We start from the raw sequence: 26,368 nt of genomic DNA on the forward strand, positions 1-26,368 counted from the left end.
GAACACGGTCATTGGCATTCATTTTGTGAACAATAAATATTTGTTGAGTAAATAAATGTCTTTATTGATGATTACTACATTCATTTACCTTGAATTTACTACTCCCTACAGTATTCTGTTCTCTATCTATTATTCTGTTCATAAGAACATGCAGGAGAAATTGGTCAGTTCATTTGTTTTCCTCAGCCCTTTCTCCTTTAGCAGCTATGAGAACAGGAGAGAACTGACTGGTTTTCCCTTGGTTGGGAGTTCACTGACTTCCTCTTCCTGAAACTAGGGCCTGTGCCTTGGAATGGACTTCTTCCTGTAACTCAGGCCTGTGCCCTGGAATGGACTTCTTCCTGTAACTCAGGCCTGTGCCCTTAGAATGGGCTTCCTCCAGGAATCAGACAACTGCACAATGACAGAAAGTAAAGAAGATAGAGTATGGCCTTAAATCAGTGACCTAATTTCATTATCTGCACCTTCTCTATTCATCAAAAGAAAGCTGAAATATATAACTACATACTAGCTTGCTTTTTCAAAATTTTATGTTAAAAAATTTACCTTTTCCCATGTCAGGCAGTTTCATTCTGAAAGCTGGCTTGGGTGTGATTAACCCAGTTCCCTTTAGTATTTGGCTTCACCGAAGGAAAGGATGGAAATAAATGAAAATACTTCCTGACACCATAGCCATATCCATTTGCTGTGGCCACAAATAGGCAGCAAAGCTTAACCTTATCTACTTGGCAATTTCTTTTCACATTGTTCACTTCTTTTGAGCAGGAGGCAGTTGGGAAGGGTGGGGAGAGGAAAAGGAACACATGTCTTCTTGGTGAACTTCCCAAATGAAAGTACAAATTCTTTCATTTACAAACTCCAGTTAGAATTATCAGATGTCAAACCAGCAGACCTTATACTAGTAAGTACAAAGTATTTACTTTTGTGAAGCATATTTCCTTTACTCGTCAGTTGTTTAGTAGATTGGCAGTTTGATTGGTAGACTGGCTAGTCTGTTTATCTGTTATATGCAAGCACACTTTTTTTAGAGACAATAATAATGACATGCAGACTTAGATATCTCAGAATTCACCTACCTCCACCAGTGTCTCTCTCCTCACTCCGGCTTTCATATACAGACATTGCAGAATAGTACCAATTATAATTCAATAGAATTTCTATAAAGGAAATAAAAAGATTTAGAATGAGAATTTCTCATGCCAATAACATTTCACTTAAATATGTTCTTAAGTAACAAGGAACTTGATCTCTGAAATTGAAAATAATCTACATCTAAAATAAATATGCTAAATTTTAGAATTCATTTCATATGTCCTCAACATAAAGTTATATTTTCAAAGCTTGGTAAACAGATTCCAATTCCTGGCAACTAAGTCTAAACTGATGACTACAATCTGTCAGACAAATTATCTGAACTTTGGAAACAGGTAAAAGAAATTATTAGGTGATCTTTCGGTGTAATTCTAGGATTATATCTTTGATTAGCTTTCTACTGACTGGACTATACTATAACTCTGTAGGACACAGGTTAACTTATATATATTTATTCAGTAGAGATACAAATATTTAAGTCTGGTGAAAAAGATAACTCCAAAGGTTATGATTTATAGACTTTAGGGCTGTAAATGCTTAGCTCCTATATTTTCACTTCAAGTGGTCTTAACATCTTACTTGTTTCCTCATAAATTAATGAGTTTAATAAAATCTTTGATACCTGTTAATTTTATATATATGAGAGTCATGGTCCTTAACCTTTTAAAAGTTATACTTTATCAAACTCCCGTGAGTTTGCTACACAGAAAATCCCTTCTTTCTCTTCATCCTTAACCCAATTCAGAAAAGGCCAATAAAGTATATTTTAAAGTGTTTTTTTTAAATATATATATTTTATTGATTTTTTTTATAGAGAGGAAGAGAGAGGGATAGAGAGCTAGAAACGTTGATGAGAGAGAAACATCAACCAGCTGCCTCTTGCACACCCCCTTCTGGGGATGTGCCTGCAACCAAGGTACATGCCCTTGACCGGAATTGAACCTGGGACCTTCAGTCCGCAGACCGATGCTCTACCACTGAGCCAAACCGGTTTCGGCTAAAGTATATTTTAGTTAATCAATTTTTTTCAGGTCTCCTAATTCACTAAGTGTGGATAAGCCAAGACTAGGAAACTGTACAGGCATTTTCATCTTAATCATCCAAACAAGAGTAGATGGGGGATGGGAGGAGGGAAATCACTTGAGGGAACTGTAAAGTCTGAGTAAAAGGGATTCCCGGGAATCCAAGAGATATTCAACTGTCAGAAAAACAACAACAAAACCCTGGACAACTATGATCACTTTGGAATGAGAATAAGATTCCAGTTCTGCCCTCTGTGAGTCCCAAGTGATTTCCTTAAGGATACAGTTGCATCAAATACCTTCAGGAGTCAGGGAGTTAGCAGCAGTTAGGTGTGAAACAGCAGGCAATGAAGTGCTGGGTATTATGACAAATTGGTGAGTGCATGCCTTCTATAAAAGTATCCAAACACGAAAAAGAAAATTGAACATTGTGCAGGCCAAATAAAATTCACTTGTGCTTGTTAGCTATAAGTTTTGTACCCCAACTTAAGGTTTCTATTTCTGTCGATAGAATTGGCGTTCTCCTACCCAGTGTTAGTAGTTCTAATATCACCTTTCTCTAAGCACCCAGTCCTACTCTCAGCTGCCTCTGCCCCCTAGGTAGGCTTGGGGTTCCTCTGCTGCTGAGAAAGGAGAGCCAAGGATGGGATGCCCTGAAGTTCTGGATCTCTCCAATCTCTGCAGGGCCATCAAGCAGTTTTGAGAGGGCAGCCGGGCCAAATCCACACAGCAGCACAGCTTAGCATGGTGAAATGGTTAGAAGGCACTAAGCCAGTGGGCACGTGAGTAATGACTGTTTGGCTGGAATCAGACACTCACCCAATCTTGTGACATTCTCTGCAGGCACATCACATTACACAGCAACATAGCAGCCAACTGGGAAGTACATTTAATCTCAGAAGAGGGATGGAAGAACGTGAGGGAAAGGAGATAACAAATGGGATGTGTGTGTGTGTGTGTGTATGGAGGGGGGGGGACAGAGGGGCAGAGAGGAGAGGGAAGAATTAGGAGCCAGAGAACTGGGTTTTATTTCAAAGTTGGCTACTAAATAATGATAATGTGATTTGGGGTTGAGAGGAAGAGTTGAGAGAGGATAAAATTAAATAAGGTATGAAAATATCTGGCACAGAGTAATCAATCAATAAATGGCAGTGCTTTATAATTTTAATACATACGCCTGCCAGATTGGCAAAATATTTAAAGTCTTAATAATTTTGTGTTAGAGAGAAAATGTAATTTCCAGAACACTTACATACTATTGGTGATATTAAAAATCAAATAACCACTTTGGAAAACAATTTGGTCTTACCTAGTAAAGTTGATGGAACATTTACCCAAAAGTCCATTTTTAGGTATATACCCTAGGGAAACCCTCATGAGACGGCACATACAAGAATGTTGTGCAGTAGCACTGATCATAACAGCAAAATGTGAAACCAACCAAATAGCTATTAATAGAGAAAAGAGAAATAACTTGTGGTATTTTCATACAATGAAAGCTATGTAATGGTGAAGATGAGTGAACTTACAGTTATACACATTAACATTGTTAAATCTCAGGAATATAATATTTATGAAAAACAAATTACAAAAAAGATGTACGGTACTAATTCATTTTCATAAAGTTAAAGACCATGCAAAACTATACATTTAGGGATACATATTTTCATGGTAATCCTGTAATAAGCAAGAGAATAAAAAATATAGAATTCGGAATAGGAGATAGGGAGAGGAAGGAGGGAAGGGATTGAGGAAAGCATACTGAGAGCTTCCAGATACCCTTGTGCTCATCTTATTATTGCCCTTTACAATTTACACATGTTATAAACTTCATATCTATTCAATATATAATAACAAAAGGCCTAAAATTTTTAAGTGAACATATCAACTATATAGGAAGTACTCTTCCCTGTATTATCGTACTTAGACTCTCTATCTCTTTCTTCCTCTCTGTACAAAATAAAAAAAATATATTAAAAAAAACACAAACTATTGATTTTTGTATATTGATTATATATCTGGAGGTCCCTTAATTTTCATGAGGAGATTATCAATTTTATCCAGCTTGGGTGGTTATTGGTAACTGATTCTAATCTGTGCCCTAAATAGTACCCTCTCTATACACTGTTGCATGAAAAGGCTCTTAAAATGTACCATAGTTGCGCCAAAACTGGTTTGGCTCAATGGATAGAGCGTTGGCTTGGGGACTGAAGGGTCCCGGGTTCGATTCTGGTCAAGGGCATGTACCTTGGTTGCGGGCATATCCCCAGTAGGGGGTGTGCAAGAGGCAGCTGATCGATGACTCTCATCGATGTTTCTAACTCTTTATCTCTCTCCCTTCCTCTGTACAAAATCAATAAAATATATATATTTTTTAAAATGTACCATAGTTGCAGGGTATCTTTTTAGGTCTTTGTGTCCAAAACATGCTCCATTGCACCCATTAGGATAGGTAGTATTGAAAAAAACAAAAACTGAAAAGAAGTGTTGGCAAAGATATGGAGAAATTAGAACTCTTATGCATTGGTGGTGAAAATGTAAAATGGTACCTCTGTTATAAAAGACAGTGTAGTGGTTCCTTTTAAAAAAAATTATCATATAATCAAGCAATTCCATTTGTGTGTACAATCCAAAATAACTGAGCCCTCGCTGGTTTGGTTCAGTAGATAGAGAGGACTGAAGAGTCCTGGGTTCAATTCCAGTCAAGGGCACATGCCTGGGTCCATCCCTACTTAGGGGGTGTGCAGGAGGCAGCTGATCAATTATTCTCTCTTTTCACTGATGTTCCTATCTCCCTCTCCCTCTCCCTTCCTCTCTGAAATCAATAAAAATGTATTTTAGAAAACAATAAAATGTATTTTTTAATAAATAAATATATATATATATATATTTAAAAACCACTTCTTCCATTGTTATCATTGCTTTCTGTTTTAAACAACTTGAAAATTAAATCACTTACCTATCTGCCTCAAGTCTTCAGGTAGAATGCTCCTCTCACTTCCCTCTAAAAAGAACATTCAAACATTACTCTTAAATGTGAAGTAATATCACCAGTGGTAATAACCACTTTTGATAATAATCTCAAGTTCAACATTATAACTTTTTTCTTCACACCTTTACAGCAAAAAGAAAAAAAAAAATAGTATTAAGCCCACCCAGTGGGAAGTCAGGCCTGTGTTTTGCACTAAGAAATTTCTTCGAGATCCAAAACTGTAAAAAGTTTCTTGGTGAGCTTCGTTCATTCCTTTAATGAATGCTCTGCGAGCACAAGTGGTCAATTTCTTGGCTTTGTGGGTGGAACATGAGTCAGTGTAGTACTAAGCAAATACCATTATTGATTGGTGATCTCCGGATATCTCAGCAGATATAAGCTGAGCACTTACCTGAAATATAAAGTTTTTTATATTTCATCTCAGAGAAACACCACCTAAGAATAAAACAAAAAACTCCTTGTCAGTTAGTCCAGGTCCTGCTGATATAGTAATACCTACCATTTATCAAAATTTACTGTGTACAACTTTACTATGTACTTTACATATTTAATCTTGTTTAATTTTCACTAACACCTGGGCCTTGAAAGAGGGTACTCTTCTCCCCCCTTCCTCTTCCTCCTCTCACCCCATCCCTTCCCCCTTTTTTTCTTCTTCTTTGACAAATAAATACCCTGAGGCTTAAGATTAAGTGATTTACTCAGGATCATACCATCAGAACGTGATAGTTACAGTGGTAGATTTTAATCCCTGCTTGCCTGACTGCTCTTGACTACTATACTATATTATCTCTTTATAGACTTGGCCACAGATGGAGATTTGTGAAGTGGGCTTTTAGGGCAGTTACTGAGAATTATGGTCAAATAAGAAGGAGTAGAATTTAAAGTCTTAAATACCCAGATGCTCCTCTTTGATAGATCAGGCACTGAGCTCAGGGGGAAATCCAGTCATCTGTCCCTACACTTCGGCATCCTTTATTTACATTTGACCCACAAACTCTTAGCGCAATCTTTCCCAAGAGTGTGGTCCACAGACCACCTGTTTCAAAGAGACATGAAAAGCATAGACACCTGACTCCTTCCCTGATGTATGGGGTCAGACTCTCTGGGGAGGGTGGCAGCAAGGATTTTAGATTACTTAGCATCTTGAGGCAAAAGAGTTAGGGTAATCAGAAGAAAGTAAATGGAAAGCTGACCTCCATAATAATCAGTTTGACAATGGATCAAATTGGAGTTAAGAAAAACACAGAACATAGCTCTGGTGAGAAAGCAAAAGGTCCTAACATTGTTTGGACCTGTAAACGATTTTGAAAATTGTCTATTACAATGGTTTCCTAACTGTGCTCCATGAAGCATGAATTCTAAAATGGGACACAAGACAAAGGGATTGGCAGTTGGAGCTTTATGTCCTAAGACAGCAACTGCAGAAGCTTCACTGGTATGTATGTTGTAGCCTGGATTTTTGCGTAAGATTTTAACTGCATGGTTTTTGTTGATTTAAAAAATGCAAAACCTTGGCTGCACACAGGGAATTAAAAAAAAAAAAAAAATCTCAAGGCCCAGAATTTTCCCCAGACCAATTAAATATATGGAAATGGCTTCCAGGCATCAGTATTTTTCGGCACTGAGTGACTCCAACATGTTGCCAAGTTTGGGAACCAATCTGATCTCTGCTTCCTCATTTGAGATCAAAGGAGACTAAGATCCAAAGAATTTAAAGGCAATCAGGACTAGGGTAAGGATCACCTGACTTCTACCTCACTGTGCTGAGTTCTCTCTCCACAATTCAGAGTGAACCAATTATTCCTCTAAGGTAGAGAGCATCGGAATCAAAACTGTTAGGTAATTTCACCTTTACAGAGCTCTCTAGACTTTTAAAGAGCAATTCATATATATTCTGTCTTTAAATTCCTATAAAGACACTGGGAAGGAGACAGTGCAAAACTTATTAGGTCTGTTTTAGAGATGAGGAAATCAGAGGTCAATTAACTTGCAGTGGTTTAGAGGTAGAGCCACAATTAAAATCTTTATCTAACTTCTGAATTAAACTTGGCAAGTGTTTGCTGAATTCAGAGTATGTATTGTTGTGACATGGTCAAATATGCAAAAATAAATAAAACGTCATCCATGCCCTCAATTCATGTGCAAATTTCATGGAAAGACAGAGACAATTAGAATACTGTATTACCCGACTTATCCCTTGGACTAGCAAAAGCTGAAAACTTCCCTCAATTGGCCTTGATGACCAAGATCAATTATTTCCAAATTCAGTCTGTAGCTTCTGGTTTCTTCATGACGATGGCTACTGAACCTAAGAGATTTGTATATAACTACTGCATCTCTAAGCAAGGCCATGTAGTTGAAAAAATTTTGATGGTGGTAGGGAAGAGAGAATGATGGAATTTCAGTGAGGTTCATTTCATACTCTCCAAAGCCAAGGATATGACTCAGCATAAGACTGGGAGATTCCAAAACAAAGAACTGGATGGGTAAGAAAGGGTGTTTACAGAAATAATTATTTCCTTTTCACAGTTTAGAATGTATATTGTTGACGAAACCGGTTTGGCTCAGTGGATAGAGCATCGGCCTGCGGATTGGAAGGTCCCGGGTTCGATTCCAGTCAAGGGCATGTACCTTGGTTGCGGGTACATCCCCAGTAGGGGGTGTGCAGGAGGCAACTGATAGATGATTCTCTCATCGATGTTTCTAACTCTCTTTCTTTCTCTCTTCCTCTCTGTGAAAAATCAATAAAATACATATTTTTTTAAAAAAAGGAAAATAATATGCAGGAAATAATATTTGTATCTATAATTCAGCATGGTGAAGGTCACAGATGGAGAAGAATGTTCCAAGACAACTTTTTCATGAATAATTAATTCATTATCAAAATGTTGCATACAGATTTTATTATATAAAAGTTAAAGACAGAACCAGGAATTCCGGTTTTATTTATAGACTGAAAAAATTGGCCAGGAAATCTAGCACAGTTGTTTTCAAACTTTAGAATGCGTCAGAATCACCTGACAGGGCTGGGTTCCAACCCAGAGTTTCTCATTCTTGTGGTGGGGTTCAACAGTTTACATTTCTTACAAATTCAGGTGATCTGACACTGTTGGTTCTAGTCCCATACTATGAGAACTGATGCTTTATCCACAAGATATACACCTACGCATGGAGCCTAGCATATTTGAATGCAATCCTTTTTCTGCAAGGATTCTGCCTTATACACTAGGACAATAATGAATGGCATGTCCTTCTCCTTTGCACTTCAAACAATTCAATTTCCAATATCTACAATAGAATCTCATTCCTTTCCTCTAATCTTAAGCTTCCAATCCATCCGGGTCTACCTGGTCTTCCAGGAAATCTTTTTATATGCCACATTACCTACAGACAAATTCTGTTGTAACCATTACCGTGCTGAAGCTAGTGTGACATTAGCACTCTGTTGTCCTTGAAATTCTACAACTGTTCAGTTTTGTTAGTCTGATCATCCCAGCAGTACAATCACTCCTTATGGGTAAGGAACTCTAGCAATTAGAAATCTCTAAAGAAATACATTTTATCTGAAATGAACCTTAGAGTTTACCTTGTATAACCTCTATTTTACAGATGGGGAAGTTGTCTCACACAGGGAAAGAGTGTCTCACAGCTGTATCAGTGGCAGACTTCAATCCATAATCTAGATTCTTCCTACTACTTTACCATGCTGTTATACTGCACCGGGCACTTAGTAGACACTCAATATGCTGATGACTCACTTCTAATTTTACACAGGGTTTTTTGTTTTGTTCAATGCTAGGCTCCATGCCTAGGTGAGCAACTAGAACATAGGATGTACCTTGCAAAATATTCGTTGAATTTGAACCTGGAAGCAGCAAGACTAATACCTTGAAAGTTAATCAGCACCCAGAATGTCATTAATAATAATGATGCCTGCCGAAACCGGTTGGGCTCAGTGGTAGAGCGTCTGTCTGCGGACTGAAGGGTCCCAGGTTCGATTCCGGTTAAGGGCATGTGCATTGGTTGCGGGCACATCCCTGGTAGGGGGTGTGCAAGAGGCAGCTGGCCGATGTTTCTCTCATCGACGTTTCTAGCTTTCTAGCTCTCTATCCCTCTCTCCTCCTCTCTGTAAAAAATCAATAAAATATATTTAATAATAATAATAATAATGCCTTATACACTTAGAGAAAATGTAGTTTTCAAAGTGCTTTCACATTTAATGAGCCCATTTGATTCCTCTGAGGTACACATGGCAGGAATTATTGCTCTATTTGATAGATGCACAAAACAGCCTCTGAGAAATTAAAGATCAAGGATCCCTGACTATTATGTAGCAGAGCTGAGAGCAGTATTCACAGTATTACGCCATCTCCATTATTCCATGTTGTTTCTTCAGCTTTACCATTCTGCTTCTGGGTATGGCAGATTCACTCAGGATGGGTCATACACTTATGCTCAAAGAAATGATTTTTGCTTCTTTAAAAATCCACTGTGAAAGGTCCTGTTCTACTTCTGATTAGAGACAACCTGCAGAACACTCCCACTCTTGACATTATGAGACCTGTTATTTCCCTCAGAAAAGAGGGTTACCATCTGTGTGTTTTGGCACAGAGACTGCACCATTAAAATATCACTTTCAGAATAGATCAGGGCCAGGCCCCTTTTATAACCAAGTATTCAAAAAGAAACAATACTTTGCCCTGATCTCATCAGAGAGAAGTTAGCACAGTGGATTTCTTCAAGATCAAATGCACCAGGGAACAACCTACAGATATTTTGGTTGAATTCTGTTATTTAAAAACAAACTACTTTAGTTCATATTTCACCTTGGGTTTTAGCTACTAGGATGATCTCTGTACCTAATCAGAGCATTATAGAAACCAAAAGACAACCTAAACACAAATCCAACCTCTGTGTATGTCAGTTCCTATCGAGAGCTCAAAGTATCAATTCAGAAATTAATTCCTACAGATATCAGGGATCACAAACACAAATGCCTACAGTAACAGGCAAATAATTGTAAAACTTAGTACAATCAGAAAATGAGGAGTAATGTTATCTAGTAAACTAATTTACCAGTTGCTTCTCAGCTCCAACAACCAGTCACGTTGTGAGAATGTGAGCTAACAAATCCATCAATTTTTCAGAAAGCTAAAAATCTGCATTTTAAAACATGATAATTGTTTTTAAAAAGTTAGCTACTGCTGAAACTGGTTTGGCTCAATAGATAGAGCGTCGCCTGTGGACTGAAGGGTCCCAGGTTCGATTCCGGTCAAGGGCATGTACCTTAGTTGCGGGCACATCCCCAGTAGAGGTCGTGCAAGAGGCAGCTGATCGATGTTTCTCTCTCATCGATGTTTCTGACTCTCTATCCCTCTCTCTTCCTCTCTGTAAAAAATCAATTATATAATATATATGTATATATTTTAAGTTAGCTACTGAGTCAAATCTGCAAGCCTATTAACCAAGAGTAGTCAAAGTTTGACTTTTCCTATAAAGTAGGTCCCCTGCCCTATGAGAAAGAAATTACAACAAATGTGCCACTTCCACGTCATGTATGGCATAAGACTTATGCCCCTTCAGAGAACGTGGATAGTGCTGGAGAAGCAGATTAAACTCCGAGTTAATGTGCCTTCTCAGCTGGGGACCGGCTCTGTGAGGTAACTGGATAAATGTGCCCTGTGGGAGGTACATGTGGGATAAAGATCCCCTTTGCTGGGTATCTGGACAGATACATTTCCCCCAGAGTCTGGGAAACCCATAGGTTTAAGTTCAGGGAAGGGAAGTAACCTCGAGGAGTACCAGGAGAACAATTTACAGTGAAGTCCGGGGGTGGACAAGGACAGGTGCTGAAAAGTACACGGAGGGGTTCGGATGTCAGGGAGTACAGGGACAGAGTCTTCAATGTTGGGGAGGAGAAGGCTATAACCTCTTCTCCAGAGCCACCTTCGGGCACCTCTAGCTCACCGTCGCCAGGAGGACGTCCATTCCAGCGACGTCCATCTTAACGCACCTTCCTGCGCAGGCGCGCTGTGGAGCCCCACGGTTCCGCCTCCGACACGCCCCCTCCCCACAAGCCCGCCCCGACCACGCCCCTCCCCGCGGCCCCGCCCCGACCACGCCCCCTCCTCCACTGGCGTTCCAAAAGGAATCCTACCTAGGTGTCCTCTCTGTACTGGCAGATGGGGAAGGGAGATGAAATACCCAGACCCTGCCTTTGGATAGATTCAGGCTGATGGGGAGCAGGCAGACCGAGTAAATTAGAACAGTGTAGAGCAGTGTTTCCCAAAGTGTGGTACGCCTACCCCCAGGGGTATGGGAAGAGTTTGGTGGGGATATGCACTGTACCGTGCTTAGCTGCGCCTAGTTCTGCGTTCTCATGAATATGAGGGGTACTCAGCATTATGAAAATTATAGAAGGGGTACACATATGTCAAAAGTTTGGGAAACACTGGTGTAGAGTATTGTGGGGAGGGTGTCCAGGATTGGCTGGGTCTTAAAGGAAATCAGGATGTCAGAACCCAGAAGGCAGTGGAAAAGGGTGTGTATGGCGGGGGAAGGGGGGACTGAGTGGCGGGGTAGGCCGGGAGAGCTTGGGGAAGCCCCCCCCCCCCTTCAGAATAGCCGCAGGTCGGTGAGGGGTACCTGTCCTCGTCCTGAAGGGTCTTGGAATTTCAGCCTAAAGACTACGATAGGTAACTACTGAATAGCTTTAACAGGAAAGAGACCAAAGTGTGTGAAGAGGGCAGGGGCAGAATGAAGGCAGATGATCAGCAGTAATCCAAATAAGAACTACAAGCCACTACTCCACTTGTGGTATTTTGTGTGTGTGTGTCCTTTTTAAATATATTTTTATTGATTTCAGAGAGGAAAGGAGAGGGAGAAACATCAATGAGAGAGAATCATTGTTCGGCTGTCTCCTGCATGCCCCCTTCTGGGGACTGAGCCCACAACCTGGGCATGTACCCTGACCAGGAATTGAACCGTGACCTCCAGGTTCACAGGTCGATGTTCAACCACTGAGCCATGCCAGCTGGGCCACTTGTGGTATTGTAACTGAGGTGAGACAAGGAATTCAAAAGTTAAGCTTGAGATGTTCATCTTGAAGGGTGTTTGCTGGTTTCTTTCTGAAAGAGCTGCATTTAAATAATACCAGTCTTTGCAGGTGACACTCATCATGATGACCACTACTCAAATTGGTTATCATTGGGCCTGGTGGCGATGAATAATTCAGAAAGGATATTCAAGTAAAATCTGCAGACGTCTTGTGATTATTTCTGGTATTACGTTTCTCATCGTTCATAACCTGATGGCCATTTATGACAGATACTGGGAGTCACAAGATGTCACCGCAATCCAACTACAATTACCGAGGTGTCTCATTAACAAGGATCAGATTGATGCCTCACAAAGGAGAAACGGACAGACACCCCAAGTCAGGCTGATCTTAAATTAAACCTGGACACCTTTGGGCTTTTGGCCCTTTGGGCCTTTTTAAAGTCTCTTGAGCATTTTTAAATAGAAGTAAATTTAGGTTTCTCAAAACAAAACAAAACTAAACTAAACTAAACTAAATAAAAACCCAAAGGGTAAAGCTTGAGGCAAAAATGATAGGACACTGGTTTGGGAAAGGGAGAAGTTTAAAAATGACTGGGCAATTGAACTATAAAGATTTATTTAGCAAGCAAATGGAAATAAGAAACTGGGAGGCTCTAGTTAGCTTCCTTCTCAGAGAATTTGGGTAGTGCTGGAAAAGTAGACAAAAATCCCTGAGTTCATGGGCCTTAGCTGGGGCCTGCTCTATGAGGTAAAAGGATAAATGGGTGCCCTCTGGGTGCCACTCTGTTACGTGGTGAGTAGATGGGCAAGTTGAGCGTAGATGAACACTTTTTTTTATTCCCACACCAGGAGGCCTCCCTTTTACCTTGTTTCTTCCCTGTTGGGAGTAGACTTTATTCTTGAATTTCCCTGCATGAAAGGCCACTGTGCACACCTGGGCCTACACCCCTGTCCTGCACAGGCAGCCTCAACCCTCCCCAACCTCTGGAAACACATCTCTCCCCCGGAGCCCCCTTCCTTGTTCTTATGGCCCAGGCTGTGTCTGTCCTAGAAGAAAAGCCCTGCGATTCTAGAACAGGAAAGACAGAGCATGGACTAGTTTTCACATGACATCTCCTATTTTCTGGACCTTTTGCAGGAAGCTTATGCCCTGGGTCTCATGCTTTTGTTAACTGGACTGTTTGGTCTCAGGTTAAGGCCAAGATGCTGGCACACTGGCTGCTTTACTGTTGGTGCTTATCCACCACTAGCAGGGGCAGGGGTGAGTGAGAGGTAGGTTTGGGGAGGGGGTGGGAAGAGCAGCAAATCCACTGGTCCAAAATAGGCCATTATATAGGACAGTCATTTCTACAACTTTCCACATTTTAGCAGAATTACAAGACCCCAAAGGCTGCTATAAGATAATTTATTACAGACTAGCCAATAATCTCCTGTAACAATGGCACATACAATAATTAACAACAGCAAATATGCTTAGTTTCTTGTTAAATGTAATGACCAGTACAACTGTGGACAATGGAGAGTCCTCAGAAAGTCCAGGAAGGAAGTCCAGGAAGCTGCTACCAAGGATATTGAAGGACCATGTCATTTCTCTGAGCAAGGCCTGCAAAGCCCATAAGACCCCTTGCAAGAATGTTGAGGCCCTCCTCCGCCCAGCCTGCATGGAGGGATCATAGGCCATGTTTCTTCCAGAGGGCTGAACACCTGTAAGGGGGACACAGCTGACCCAATGAAAGGAGTGAAGTCAAAGGCTAGATTCTTTCTACAAGAGGGGGGACAGCCAGAAGGCAGTGGCCATAAGTGAGGAGAACTCCTTCTAGACTAATTTCCAAAATTTTTGGCTTTGTTCGGGGCCTACCTACCCAAGAAGGAAATATAGTCCCCTCTCCTGGATCTTTCAATTAGTCCTCAGATGCATACACACAAAAACAGCCTCTCATGTCCTGAAGCATCACTTCCCTTCCTACAGGAGTGAGGTAGAGGGACTCCTGGGAAAGTAGCCTCTGGTACTTGGGTTCCAAAGAATATTCTGCTCAAGGCTCTGAAGCACCATATGAACCTGCTTCTGCTCACGACAGATATAAACTGGGTAAGGGATTAACAGAGCTCATTTCTCGAGGTATCTTGTTCAGTTTCAAAGCCTTTTTTCTCACTGGACGCACACAAAAACAGTGGGTTCTGCTCAAGGGACAGTGTGAATTCTATTCTGTGTGCTCTAGCCCTGGCTATACTTCAAACCAGACTACAGGGCTCAGTGATAGGTATAGGCTCAACTGACTACTTAGCTGGCCAGGCATAAGCTCCTGGCCCTCTAAACTTGTTCTTCTATGACTGGTACATAGGGGTCCAACTGGATAAGATGCAGTATGGAGAGGGGTAGACATGGGGTGTCGAGTGGAGGTGTGTCTACCAAGAATGAGTGACACTCTCAGAAATGTCTGTCCCTCTCTCTTTATGGAAAATACCCCTATGCAGTAACCCCCTAGCACCACAGACCTACTGGTCAGGGATTCATGACCCTTTCTGTGAAAAGCCAAACTCCCATCACCCCCAAATTTTCCTTAAATTTGTTTAACTGAAGAAGTCAGCCTTTTCACTATGAGGACCAAAGCTGGCTACATAGTAACGCCCACGGCCCTGATTTGTGGAACTGGCGCCATCTGGTTGGCACAGGAGCTCAGGTGCTCAGCTCCCCTCCTCCGTGGAACGAGACTCCGATTTGAGCTTCACAAACTCTCGAGCCACTTCGTCATTGCTCCTCTGAGACAGGATCCGGAGGATGGTCATGCCTGTCTCATCCATGTGGATCTTCCGGCCCAAGGGGCACCAGCAGGCACAGCTGCCCTTGGCTGCCACATCTCTCAGAGGCATCACGGCCAACCCTAGGACACGATCCTCTCGGGCAAAGCAGTAATCCTTCACACATATTTGCAATTCATAGGCTTCTGGCCCCTCTTCATTTCCCAGGAGGCTGTGATCACAGAGTAAGGTAGGAGGAGGCCAGAAATGAGGAGATCTTCAACGGAATTCATCCCAGCTGCCATTCAGTCCACCCCCTCTCTCCCTTCTTAAGTCTTACCTCCCAGTTCACCCCCATCCCGCAGTCCTGCAAATCCCCATCCCACAACTTACAAGTGAAATGTCTCATTGTACTTGGGGGCCCAGTTGTTGCTTTTTGACTTGGTTGTGAACTTCCTCTTCTTATCGCTTTGATGTGGGCCAACCATGGTCACTTCCACGAAGGGTCGGAACATCCCCGCTGTCTGCCACCTGAGGTCATTAGCAGCCACCACTGTCCAAACAAGGGGAACTTGTGAGGGGTTACACCAAGTGTTCCCAGTTCTCGAGCCCCAGGTGGCACTCCCCGTAGAAGAGGGCTAAGCTAGAGGGCTGGGTTAAACAGGCTCTGCTTTTGACTGATGAGGCCACTGAGCAAGAAGTGGTGTGAGACCTGTAAGTCCATGCCACTCACCTTTCACTGTGACCTTGTGCTCTCCAGTCCCAGGATGTGTAAACAGGTCCACCTGAATAGAGACTTCTCCAACAGGATCATCCACCCCAGACCCTGAGGGACAGATGGACACAACATCCTCCACTGAAGGAGATTTTAGGCCTAATTGTTCCAGATAAAACAGGAGTTAGGAGGCCATAACCCTAAACCCTAAAGTGAGAGGCAGTCACCCACAATAGCCATGGGGAAGTAAGCATGGGAGAAGTGAATAAAAGGGGATAAAGAATGAGGCTGTGTGTTAAAATGCAAATTAGCCTGACAAGATATTAGGCAAAACTTCTTTTAAAAATGCACCAGGAATCTCTCAGGTTCCTCAAACCTCTCCTATCTCCTAGGTTGCAGATGTTGGAGAAGGAGAGTGCTGCCACCCTGTGTCTTTAGGAACTACGTCCATCCCATGGTCTTAATGGGACAAAAGCAATAATCCCACCTGTCCCTGGATTCCTGGAGGCCCCTGCTTGGGAGGCTGCTCTGCTCAGGAAGAGGTTATCCAATTCCAATTTGTACCTCTCCATAGTTTCCCAATCTCAATGTCTGGCCAATTAGCAGGTTCCCCTTAGCAGAGGCCTCACTTTATTTTGAAAACAAACAAACAAACAAAAAACCAGCAATACCCTCCACCCAGATAAAACTTCTTTGTTCTAAGGTGGAGGGTAAGGATAATTCTGAGGACAGAACTATAGCTAATCCTGTCTCAGACTGTATGAATACAATGCCCATCTCAGAGTTGGGATAGAGCTTCTGAACTTTGACACCTACTTCCTCCACCCCAAAAATAAGCAGCTCATGTTAGCTCACAGGTGACACAGTGTTAGGCAATGTTAGGGTCATATCTGCATGGTTTATAACATACCCTTTTCCGGCCGAATGTCCTCATTAGCAGTAAACCTAATACCTTTCCCATCATGTACTGAGTGAGGACAGGAAAGTCAAGAAGTAGTAGCAGCAGTAGGATAGAGAAAGAAGAATCAGTTAGTGGTCTAAAGAGTTAACAGCCATTCAGAGCAGCTCTACACATATTCTAAGGGAGCATAGAGATAGGGCAGGGTGGAAAGAGAAGTAACAAAGCTGGGGTCAGTGTCTGAATACTCCAAATCAGACTTCATAGGTCAAAGATCAATCAAATCATAAGAGAGTGAAGTCCAGTGGGGCACGAAAAAGAAAGGCTGTAGGCTCTAATTTCCTAGGCTCTTAAGTAATAAAGCAATGGGTGGAAAAATATACATATAAACTCGGATCCTCCCTGCAGTCCTCACTCCTATTCTTACCTCAAATCTGTCTATTCCAGCTTGAGTTGTTGGTGTGTGTTCTTTTAAAAGTCTTTCTGGATTAACTTAGAACTTTCCTAATGTTATAGACCTTTACATGTACTCAACTCTATAAAGGTTTTCTCGCCGAAACCGGTTTGGCTCAGTGGTAGAGTGTCGGTCTGCGGACTGAAAGGTCCCAGGTTCAATTCCGGTCAAGGGCATATACCTGAGTTGTGGGCACATCCCCAGTAGGGGGTGTGCAAGAGGCAGCTGGTCGATGTTTCTCTCTTATCGGTGTTTCTAGCTCTCTATATCTCTCCCTTTTTCTCTGTAAAAAATCAATAAAATATATTTTAAAAAATAAATAAATAAAGGTTTTCTCTGTTCCCTTAAGCAAGGCTCAAATTTCTTTTGCTTCCTCTTCTTCCCACCCTAGACTTAAAATAAGAACAGATGTGAAAAATGTAGTACTGCAGGTCTTATATATCTTTTCACCTTCGATCAAGTCTAGTCTAACTGCTTAGATTCCTCTTCCCCTTCAGGTCAGCTTTATATTCCAGTTCCATAGCTCAGTAAGGCCCAAGCCTTCCCAATCCCTCCTCCACCAGCTTCAATGCCCCAGGAAGCATGCCCAGATTTCCCTGGAACAAACAATAATAAATGCACCTGAAGGTCCTTCCTGGGAGGGCCCTTCTCAAAGGTCAGGGTCAGAATTTAGCCACGTTTATGCAGATGTGTTTTGTTATGGATAGGCCTGACTGGAGGCAGGGAGGGGTTCTGAGGACTGGAAGTCACTGGGAGAAAACCAGCCTTCAGGGTCCCCGGTGCATTAGCATCACCCACGAGGCTGGAACTCAGCTATGTATGTGATCTGCACCATTTCTTCAATTCTCCAACGGTTTGCCTCTCTTCTGCTTGTCCATGCTGGATAATCTGGAAAGTCTTTTGCTGACAACTTCCAACAAAGGTTCCCAAAGCCATCAGTCCTCATGAATGTCTCAATCACTGATTTGCTAGATTTTTCCCTACCAAACAAGGTAATACTACTTGAGCTCAATAAACATGCACTGGAACAGGCAATATCTGGGGAAAATAATCTCAGGCACATTTTCCAGGTCCCTGTGATTCTCCTGTCTGGTATTGAGTATGGGTTGGGGGTAAGTATTAGGGTTTTTCAAGAAATCCTGGGGTCTGCTGAAACCGGTTTGGCTCAATGGATAGAGCATCAGTCTGCGGACTGAAGGGTCCCGGGTTCGATTCTGGTCAAGGGCATGTACCGTGGTTGCAGGCACATCCCCATAGGGGGTGTGCAAGAGGCAGCTGATCAATGATTCTCTCTCATCCTCTCTGTAAAAAGTCAATAAAGAAATATAAAAAAAGAAAGAAAAAAAGAAAGAAATCCTGGGGTCTGAGTTTGAAGGGATCTATGAAGAAGTACCTCTTAGAAAGATCTAAGAGCTAGAGGACCCTAACTCCATAGGGGCAGAGATAGATCAGGAAAGGGAAGCAGGGACCCAAAGCCCTTAGTCTTACCCTGGGCAGTCTGTGAACGCACAAAGGTTTTGATGAGTGTATCTGTAGTCTGTGTGTACAGAGATAGGGCATAGCGGAGGGACTGCAGATCTGGGCTCTTCTCCAGGAAGGTTTTCTTCAGTCCATTGCCTCCTGCATGAAAGTATTGCTGAAAGACAAAAGAGTACTTGCTACTGCCTCATGCCCTCATAGAGAGGCAGTTCCCCAACAACATTTGTCCTCAGAGAAATGATATCTGAGGTTCAACGAAGATGTCAGAAGAGGATGGTGAGAACAATAAGTCAATCAGTAAACAACAAGATCAGGCAGCACATCTCTCAGGTGAAGAGTGTTATTTGGGTCTCTGGTAGGGCGGGGAGGGGATGGCCATGTTACTAGATTTTGGTTTTGAAGGACGGATCTATATGAACAAGCAAAGACATGAGACGGAAGCATTTCAGGCAGAGAGTAGACAGAAGTGCTCTTTTATCCCCTCTGAATTCTCAGAGAACTTTATACCTATGACCTACCTCTCCCAAATGCCCTGAATCATAGTTCTCATATACCTGCCTTATAACCATTACAACCAACTGGAGGCTAGGAACCATTGATTCTTTCTGTATCATTTACAGTACAGTGTCTGGTGCATGTTGCTTCATTGAATAAAGAAGTGGGTAGTAGAAAAAAAAATCCTTTGAAAACCCAAAATAACTTTATATGTAAGTGAAAGAGGGAAATATCAGCCAGATCTGGGGTATTGGGATCTAGAAGATTAATTCCCAGTGGAAAATATTCAGGAATGGCAATGAAGAGCTAAGTAAATTGAATGTGTGCAATTCAGAACCCAGGAATAAGTAAGTATTCTTGGTCCATGGTGAGTCACCCTAAACCACACAGGAGGTTGCTCCCAAGTAGGAATACAGACACAGCAGAGAAAGAAATAGACATAAAAACCACTCTCTTTGATGTGGGTGACAGGAGCCTGAGGGTCAGAGTGAAATGCCAGGGCCAAGAGGGTGTGGTAGTAAAACTGTCTGGAGGCAGGGCAGGTCTCCACCTTGATGGTGTCCAGCGCGAGGTCAAGGACAGCACACTGCTTCGGAGTGAGACTCCGTGTTTCCTCTCGCACCATGTGGTCCTGGAACCACAGAGAAAGCAACAGCATCAGGTCAGCTTGGGGCTCTCATGAAAATCTTGCCCTTACCTGTCAACCCACAGCTACTTGGCACTCTCCTTTCCCTCCTCTTCAGTTCTCAAAGCTTAAATTCCCTTCCTTCCTTCCAGACAACTCCCTACCCCCACCAGCCTCAGAAGGACTCCACACATCTAGAGCAACGGTTGCCAACCCTTCGGACCTCATGGACCACCAGTTGGCAACTGCTGATCTACAGTACCTTGAGTTTGGAAAGATGGCTCAGCTCCTTGGCAGCAGTGAAGATGAGCTGAGTGCCCTGGACAGAGAGGGAATCAGTCAAAAGCAGAAGACTCCAAACTTGATCAGGAAGAACATGCCAGGGGGATTTAAACACATTCTAAACTTAAGAAAAAAAAATCCCTCGGGGTGTGTGTGGGGGGGATCTATCCATCTCCGGGAAGATGGAGAAATATTTACATTTCCTAGTGAAGTCCTCAGTTATTGCATTGACTAGAGCTAAATACACAGACCCATTTCTTCAGTTTCACGGAGAGGCCCATGCAACAGGTAAGGCTGGGTGGGTGAGTGAGAACTCCCCTCCCCAAGAGGCTCCTCTGCCTTGCTTGTCCCAGAGGACAGTCTTGAGTACGGTACTCACTTGCCATCCAGGAAGTCCATGAGGGGTCGGAGCACGCTATCTGCATCCTGAGCCACTGAGGCCCTGGCGTTGGGGGATGCATTCCCTGTGCCCCGCACCTGGCCCAGGATGTCGGCCATTTGTTTAACGCACTCATCAATCCGCACCTGGAAACTACACATGTGCCCATAGTGCAACCCTCTCCTTCCCAAACGCACTCCCGTCCCTGGAGTAGCACCAGCAATTCGATCCTACTCCAGAACACTCATGGTACAGCTCCAATAGGGGGAGCCAATAGGAAGAGAGGGAAGATCCACACACCTGCAGCTGGATGGACGGGTGTGGGGCAGGGGCTTTGAGATTCATTAGGAACCACATCTGGCTCTGAGGACTATGTGTTTTGGGGCCACTGACCTGTTTCCAAACACCATGCTGAGCTCATCCAGAACTGTATTCAGTTTCACCTGCAGCTCCTTCAGGCTGTCTGCAGCTTCAGGATCCAACTGTATCCACAGGAGGTGGGCTTGGTTTGGTTCAATTACCCTTGTCCCCCATCCTGTGTCCCCACTCTTCCCTCCTTGGGCCTTTACTCCAATGCCTACTCAAATCTCTCAGCCCAAGCCAGCCCAGACCCCAAGCTGAGCTCCTAGCCCACACCCAGGCAAGAAAGGGTAGAGTTCTGTGGTCAGAAAGCTAAGGGACAAAGGGAAAGTACAGCAACCCCAAACCCTAAGACCTACCTCCTTGCCTCCCATGGCCTCAAACATTTTCTCCAGCTGGACCCTCAGTTGCTGCATGTTGTTCATCAGGATGCAGGGCTTTGGGGACAGATGGAGCTGCTAAGTCTTGGCTTCTTTTAGCACAGAACCCATCAGCCTCGGGTTCCTCCCTTTCTCACACCACTCCAAAAGCCACAGGGAAATTACAACAAATTTTACATGTGTCTCTCCCTAAGCACTGAGATCTGGAACCAATTCCGACAATTCTCCATGAATGAAGACTAGAAGCAAATGTTTCTGTTTTTAAGCTGAGGGGTGGGCCCCAGGTGTTCATGGTGTTATCCTTTAAAACTCTTAGAATATCTAAACTTTTCTTTTTTTACTATTAAAAAAGAGACTAAGCAAAAGTCTAGCTTAGTAAAGGCTAAAGAATCAAATGGAAGCTCAGATGAACTCCTAGTCAAGTTCTTATTCTGTGGCACAATGTCAAGCGAAGCCCTGCTGGGAATCAGAAGTCAGGAGCATCACGCCACCCTCAACTCTAAGAACAGCTTCAAAAGGAAGGATTCAAGTGGCTTCCATTCCCTTCTTCAATGGTCCCAGGGCCAGATCCTCACCATTTTCTCTTTTGTGCAGTAAGCTGGGAAGTTCTTTGATAAGATGTCTGCATACTGAATCAGCACCTTCCTGATGGTCTGAGAAAAGAAAAAAGGAAAGGAGAAGGAAACCTTAGCTCTCCCCACAAGGATCTTTCCTGAGAGGTCATACCTCTCATCCTAGAACAAAACAACATAGAGGTAAAGTAGAACCTCACAAAAAGGACAAAGCTCCCTCTCAACCCCAGAACAGCACTGAGACAAATCCACATGTCCACCCTAGACACAAACAAAGGATAATGGGATAACCCAGGTTTCACCTCAAGGCCACCACAGCTCAGGCCTGTGACTAGGCTGTGAGTGGTGTTAGTATGGGGAAGGGGAAAGGAGGGTCACGGTCACCTTAGCAAATCTCCTCATGTAGTGGGCAAGGATGTTGGGGTCTGGGCATTCCAGCTTTCGGATGATCTCAAAGCTCTGGTTGAGCTGTGTGAAGACGTCCACCACAGAGCAGGAAAAGAGTGCGTGCTCTGATGTCTGCTGGAACTGAGGAAGGCCACATACAGGGTCAGCAAATTCAGCCACTATTTTTCTCCAAGTTCACAGGGTTCAAAAGGGCTCTTCCCAGTAGGGGTGGCTTAGTGGCCCTCAACCACCCTCCTTATGGACTCCTCAGGGCAGGAACAGCCCATCTAACTAAAGCCCAGGAACATTTGCTGACAGCCAATTGCTGGCCTCACCCTGTGCAGCCCAAGCCCCTGACTTACCCCATCCTTCTTATCTCGTTCCAGGGCCCCATGTAGGAATTCCAGGGATACATCCTCATTCTCATCCAGCCATTGTAAGACAAACTGCTCAAACCACCTGCAGCCAGGAAAGAGAACTGGGAGCTGGAGCTAATTGTTGGCATATGCCATATGCCTGACAGCTCCCCCAGACTGGGATCTTCTGGAAAGTAGGACATGTTTGACATCTTCCTCTTTCTATAGCAGTGCCCAGAACAGGTCTCAAGACTGGCTTACTGAACCAAATTGAGAACACTGGCCCCACCCCCCACGCTAAGCCAGAGGGTCCCTCTTCCCTTCCTTCCATGGTGCCCACTTGGTGACTCACGCTGGGTACTCAGGTACCTGCCCCTGGAGGGCAGGCAGATCCCGCACATATTCATTGTGGAGCCACTTCACCTTGAAGTGTAGGTTCATGTAGTCAGCACTCTTACACAGCCGGTCTTTCTCATGCTCTAGTGATAGGGAAGAAAGCTGGGTCAGCCCTGGCAGTAAAGGCCCTGAGTTCTCTCAAAGCAGCTGATCCAGTTAGGCAGCTCCTCCCAACCACCTCCTCATAGCCATGTTACCCCTACCAGTGAGTGCTCTGTTCTCTAAGAGGCTGGCCTAAACCTTTTGTAAGAGACTAAGCCAGACTCCCAGATAAGGCTTATAGTCTTCCTGCTCTGGCTTTTGGAAGTGCCAAGTGAGGTACTGGCCTCTGGTAAAGAAGATGAGAAAGGGATACGGGAGCTAATGCTGATTGGTAGGGAGACTACCCAGAACTGGAGAGGGATGTTAGTTTTCTAAGGCTTTTCTAATCCTAGAAGCTTAAATGCAGGCTTAAAAAAATGTAGAGATGAGCCCTAGCCAGTTGGCTCACTGGATAGAGTGTTAGCCTGTGGAACGAAGGGTTCTGGGTTTGATTCCAGTCAAGGGCATGTACCTTAATTGTAGGCTCCTCCCCAGCCTGGAACCTGGTCAGGGCATGTGCAGGAGGCAACCAATCAATGTGTTTCTTTCACACCGATATTTCTGTCTTTCCCTCTCTCTTCCACCCTTTTTAAAACAGTCAATGGAAAAACATCCTCGGGTGAGGGGAAAAAAAAATACAGAGATGAGCAGTTGTACATGACATGAATGGGTCAATGACAATACACAGAGACAGGAATAACCAAAGTGGATCCACGCTGACAGAAAATGCATTGAGCAGCCATGGTGCAACAGAATCTTGATATAAAACAAAGGACCCGAGAGCAAAGCTGAGACCCTGAAAAATGAACTCTCACAGAAGTTTGCAAATAAGAATAGTTATTTTGGAAACCATGGATACACAGCCAGAGAAGAGGCCCATCATGGTACAGAAAATGGGATGCTCATTATGAACTTGAAAGGGTCCATAATTTCCAGATGAATCTCCAAAGCCTTCTGGAAAATCTAGAACAAAGAGCACTCATAGTTTGCCCAGAGTCTGGAGCACTGGTCGTTATCACAGGTTCTCGTCATCTATCCCTTTTATAGAAGAGCTTTTAAGGAAAGCCAGGCCAGGCAGTTCCCAGTGTGAGAAAAGAATTCTATTTATGTATTTAAGGGTCTATGGTTTGTTAACATTGAAAAGATACATTTCATAAGACTCTTCTCCAGGAAGTGGGCCACTTGTGAACACCCAGATGGGAGGAGCTGATTCCTGGGCTGGGAAAGTCTTAGGCAGGCACTTGTTCTCAAGCTGAAGGAACAAACTTATAGCCATTTACATTATTTGTTTGGCTAAAACTTTGTCCACCCAAGACCTCCTGAGGCCTATCACTCACTATGTATGGAATCCCTCTATTTCTCACTGTATCATTCACCCTGAACTTGCAGTTGCTGGGAGAGGAAAGAGAAAGAAAACCAGGTGCTTGGTCAAGAGTCCTGTAGCCCACTGCCTTGGGCACCCCCTTACCCTCCAGTGCATATTTCATGTCTTGGGCAAAAAGTTGCCACATCACTTCTGCGCTGACTTTTCCCACATTCAGCTCCTGAGGAAACCTGGATGATGGAAGAACCCTCAGTCAGAAAACAAGGCAAGAACCATTTGATTTGATTAATTGCAAGGCTAATGTGCCCAGTTCTTAGAGGTCATATGGGCAGGGCCCCCCCCCCCATTAGGTTTCCACACCTGTCTCCAGAAACAGCTACCCAGACAGATACAAGGGACAGAGGGACAGACGGACGGACAGGAGGAAGAGGTGGCACTGCAAACACACAGAGATAGGAAAGAAAGAGGCTGTTAGACAGATGGACAAACCAACCACCAACCAGACAGGGCCAAGTGGGGTAATACTCACTGGTTCAGAACAAGGGTGTAAGAATTCTTGTCTTCCTCTATGATTGACACAATGAGTGTGATAAGTTTGGGCCAGAAATCCAGGTTCCGAATGCTGGGTCCTTGTTCCTCGGCAGGTAGTTCCTGCTTCTGGTTCCAGAAGAGATAGTTTCAGAGTCAGAGTAGAATGTGAAGTGTCTCTAATTTTCCTCTTTCTTTCCCCTTCACAAGCTCTTTCCTCTAGAATCAAGTGCCCTTCTTAGAGTCTGTCTTCCACAGGACTGTCCAATATTGGGAGGTCCTTGGACACCAAGAGTTCATCCCTATCCCCACATCCTCAGAAGCTATAGGTATTGTGACTCCTTGACCAAAGTAAGCAGCCCCTCCAGTCTCACTAAGTAGGTCTAGTTGCATGTAACCCACGACAGAAACCCAGCAGCCCTCCTCTGAAACCCAGCCCCCATCCCTGCCACATACATGGACATCTCAGCTCTGAGAAGCTACTTCAAGTTTTGCAGGAGCTACTGAACAGACCTAGCATGCAGATTGGCCTGTCACTAGGTTAGGACTTCCCTTAACCCCTGGAAGAACTGCATCTAGGAAGTTCCTTGACAAGCTGAGTAAGAAAAAGCCTTGGGGAAGCCAAGAATACCCAATGGGGAAAATATAGTCTCCCTAATAAACGGTGTTGGGAAAACTGAATATTCACATGCAAAAGAATGAAATTGAATCCCTATCTTATACCACTCACAAAAATTAACTCAAAATTAGAAACAAAATACTATTGAAGAGATTAAGAAAAATACACAAAGTCCCCAGATACTAAGTTAGAATGCCAACATAAAATAGGCGAAATAGGGCAGTCTTTCAAAGGACATGGTCAGCTGTGATATTCAGCTGCCATGCAGTGCAGATAGAAGTGGTCAAAGGAAACACTTAAATTTCTATTAGCCAGTAGAAGACCATGCAGTGCAGAGAGAAGTGGTCAAAGGAAAAACTTAAATTTCTATTAGCCAGTAGCTCAGAGAGACAACTATAGATCTTAAAGGAAGGAGACTGAAACACAGAGGAATCCATATGAGTCAGAATAAATTAATCTTGGGGGAGAAAAAAAAAGACTCTGGGATGGACTACAAATTCACCCTCTGAAACTGCTCAAATTTTACTCATTTTCTTAAACTAAAACTTTCTGTTCCCACTGTTGTTCAACTCGGTTATGTCACACCTGGTCCCTGTCCATCCACAAATGTCTCACATGGTCTAGATCACATGTGTCAAACACAAGGCCCGCAGGCCAAATCCAGCCCGCCAGGCCTTGCAATGTGGCCCGCACCGCGCTGTCATCACTGCACTCCGCTGTCAGTTTATGACATTGTCAGTTTATGACTGTTCAGTAAACCATTCGGCACGCGATTTAGGCTGGATTTTAGATTTTAGCCCCTTCTCTGATTGAGTTCGACACCCCTAGTCTAGATGGTTCAAATCCTACAAAACTCACTCTCCCTCAAGAACACTGGGACTTTGTCCTGAGCTCCCTTCTACCATGACCACCGCAAAAGAAAGCTGAGGCTCCAAGAGCCACTGACAGCTGGTCCCACCTGATCCTAAACCTCTTACCAGCTGATACTGGCGGCTGTATAAGTCATGGCAGTTGTTGAAGATATACTCATATGTGGAGTTCAAACAGGCCTTCACACAATCCTTTACCACCTGGCTGGCTCTTGGAGGGCTCTGCAGTTCTTGCACCTGCCAATTAAGACAAGAAATATGGGCC

At 43.5% G+C, this 26,368-nt stretch overlaps 2 protein-coding genes across 2 annotated transcripts in view; both read right to left on the reverse strand.

Moving 5' to 3' along the window:
- LOC311630071 (phospholipid-transporting ATPase FetA-like) overlaps positions 1-11,172 on the reverse strand; it is a 63,739-nt gene extending 52,567 nt beyond the window's left edge. Inside the window, exons 1-4 of the mRNA XM_084898811.1 lie at positions 11,074-11,172; positions 5,498-5,541; positions 5,074-5,118; positions 1,077-1,157 (exon numbers count right to left, since the gene is read on the reverse strand). Coding sequence (XP_084754937.1) covers positions 1,077-1,157; positions 5,074-5,118; positions 5,498-5,525 — 154 coding nt within the window. The 5' untranslated portion in view covers positions 5,526-5,541; positions 11,074-11,172. The remainder of the gene's footprint in view (positions 1-1,076; positions 1,158-5,073; positions 5,119-5,497; positions 5,542-11,073) is intronic.
- A 2,384-nt stretch (positions 11,173-13,556) lies between these two features.
- UNC13B (unc-13 homolog B) overlaps positions 13,557-26,368 on the reverse strand; it is a 125,248-nt gene continuing 112,436 nt past the window's right edge. The window contains exons 23-39 of the mRNA XM_084899095.1: positions 26,212-26,340; positions 24,617-24,744; positions 24,232-24,317; positions 22,639-22,765; positions 22,293-22,389; positions 21,928-22,071; positions 21,547-21,624; positions 20,951-21,028; positions 20,625-20,713; positions 20,236-20,384; positions 19,833-19,930; positions 19,496-19,576; positions 18,460-18,607; positions 16,530-16,586; positions 15,638-15,730; positions 15,298-15,457; positions 13,557-15,136 (exon numbers count right to left, since the gene is read on the reverse strand). Coding sequence (XP_084755221.1) covers positions 14,851-15,136; positions 15,298-15,457; positions 15,638-15,730; positions 16,530-16,586; positions 18,460-18,607; positions 19,496-19,576; positions 19,833-19,930; positions 20,236-20,384; positions 20,625-20,713; positions 20,951-21,028; positions 21,547-21,624; positions 21,928-22,071; positions 22,293-22,389; positions 22,639-22,765; positions 24,232-24,317; positions 24,617-24,744; positions 26,212-26,340 — 2,028 coding nt within the window. The 3' untranslated portion in view covers positions 13,557-14,850. The remainder of the gene's footprint in view (positions 15,137-15,297; positions 15,458-15,637; positions 15,731-16,529; positions 16,587-18,459; positions 18,608-19,495; positions 19,577-19,832; positions 19,931-20,235; positions 20,385-20,624; positions 20,714-20,950; positions 21,029-21,546; positions 21,625-21,927; positions 22,072-22,292; positions 22,390-22,638; positions 22,766-24,231; positions 24,318-24,616; positions 24,745-26,211; positions 26,341-26,368) is intronic.

Source organism: Pipistrellus hanaki (genome assembly GCF_964339955.1).
Source record: "Pipistrellus hanaki genome assembly, chromosome: 11".
Taxonomy (NCBI): Eukaryota; Metazoa; Chordata; class Mammalia; order Chiroptera; family Vespertilionidae; genus Pipistrellus; species Pipistrellus hanaki.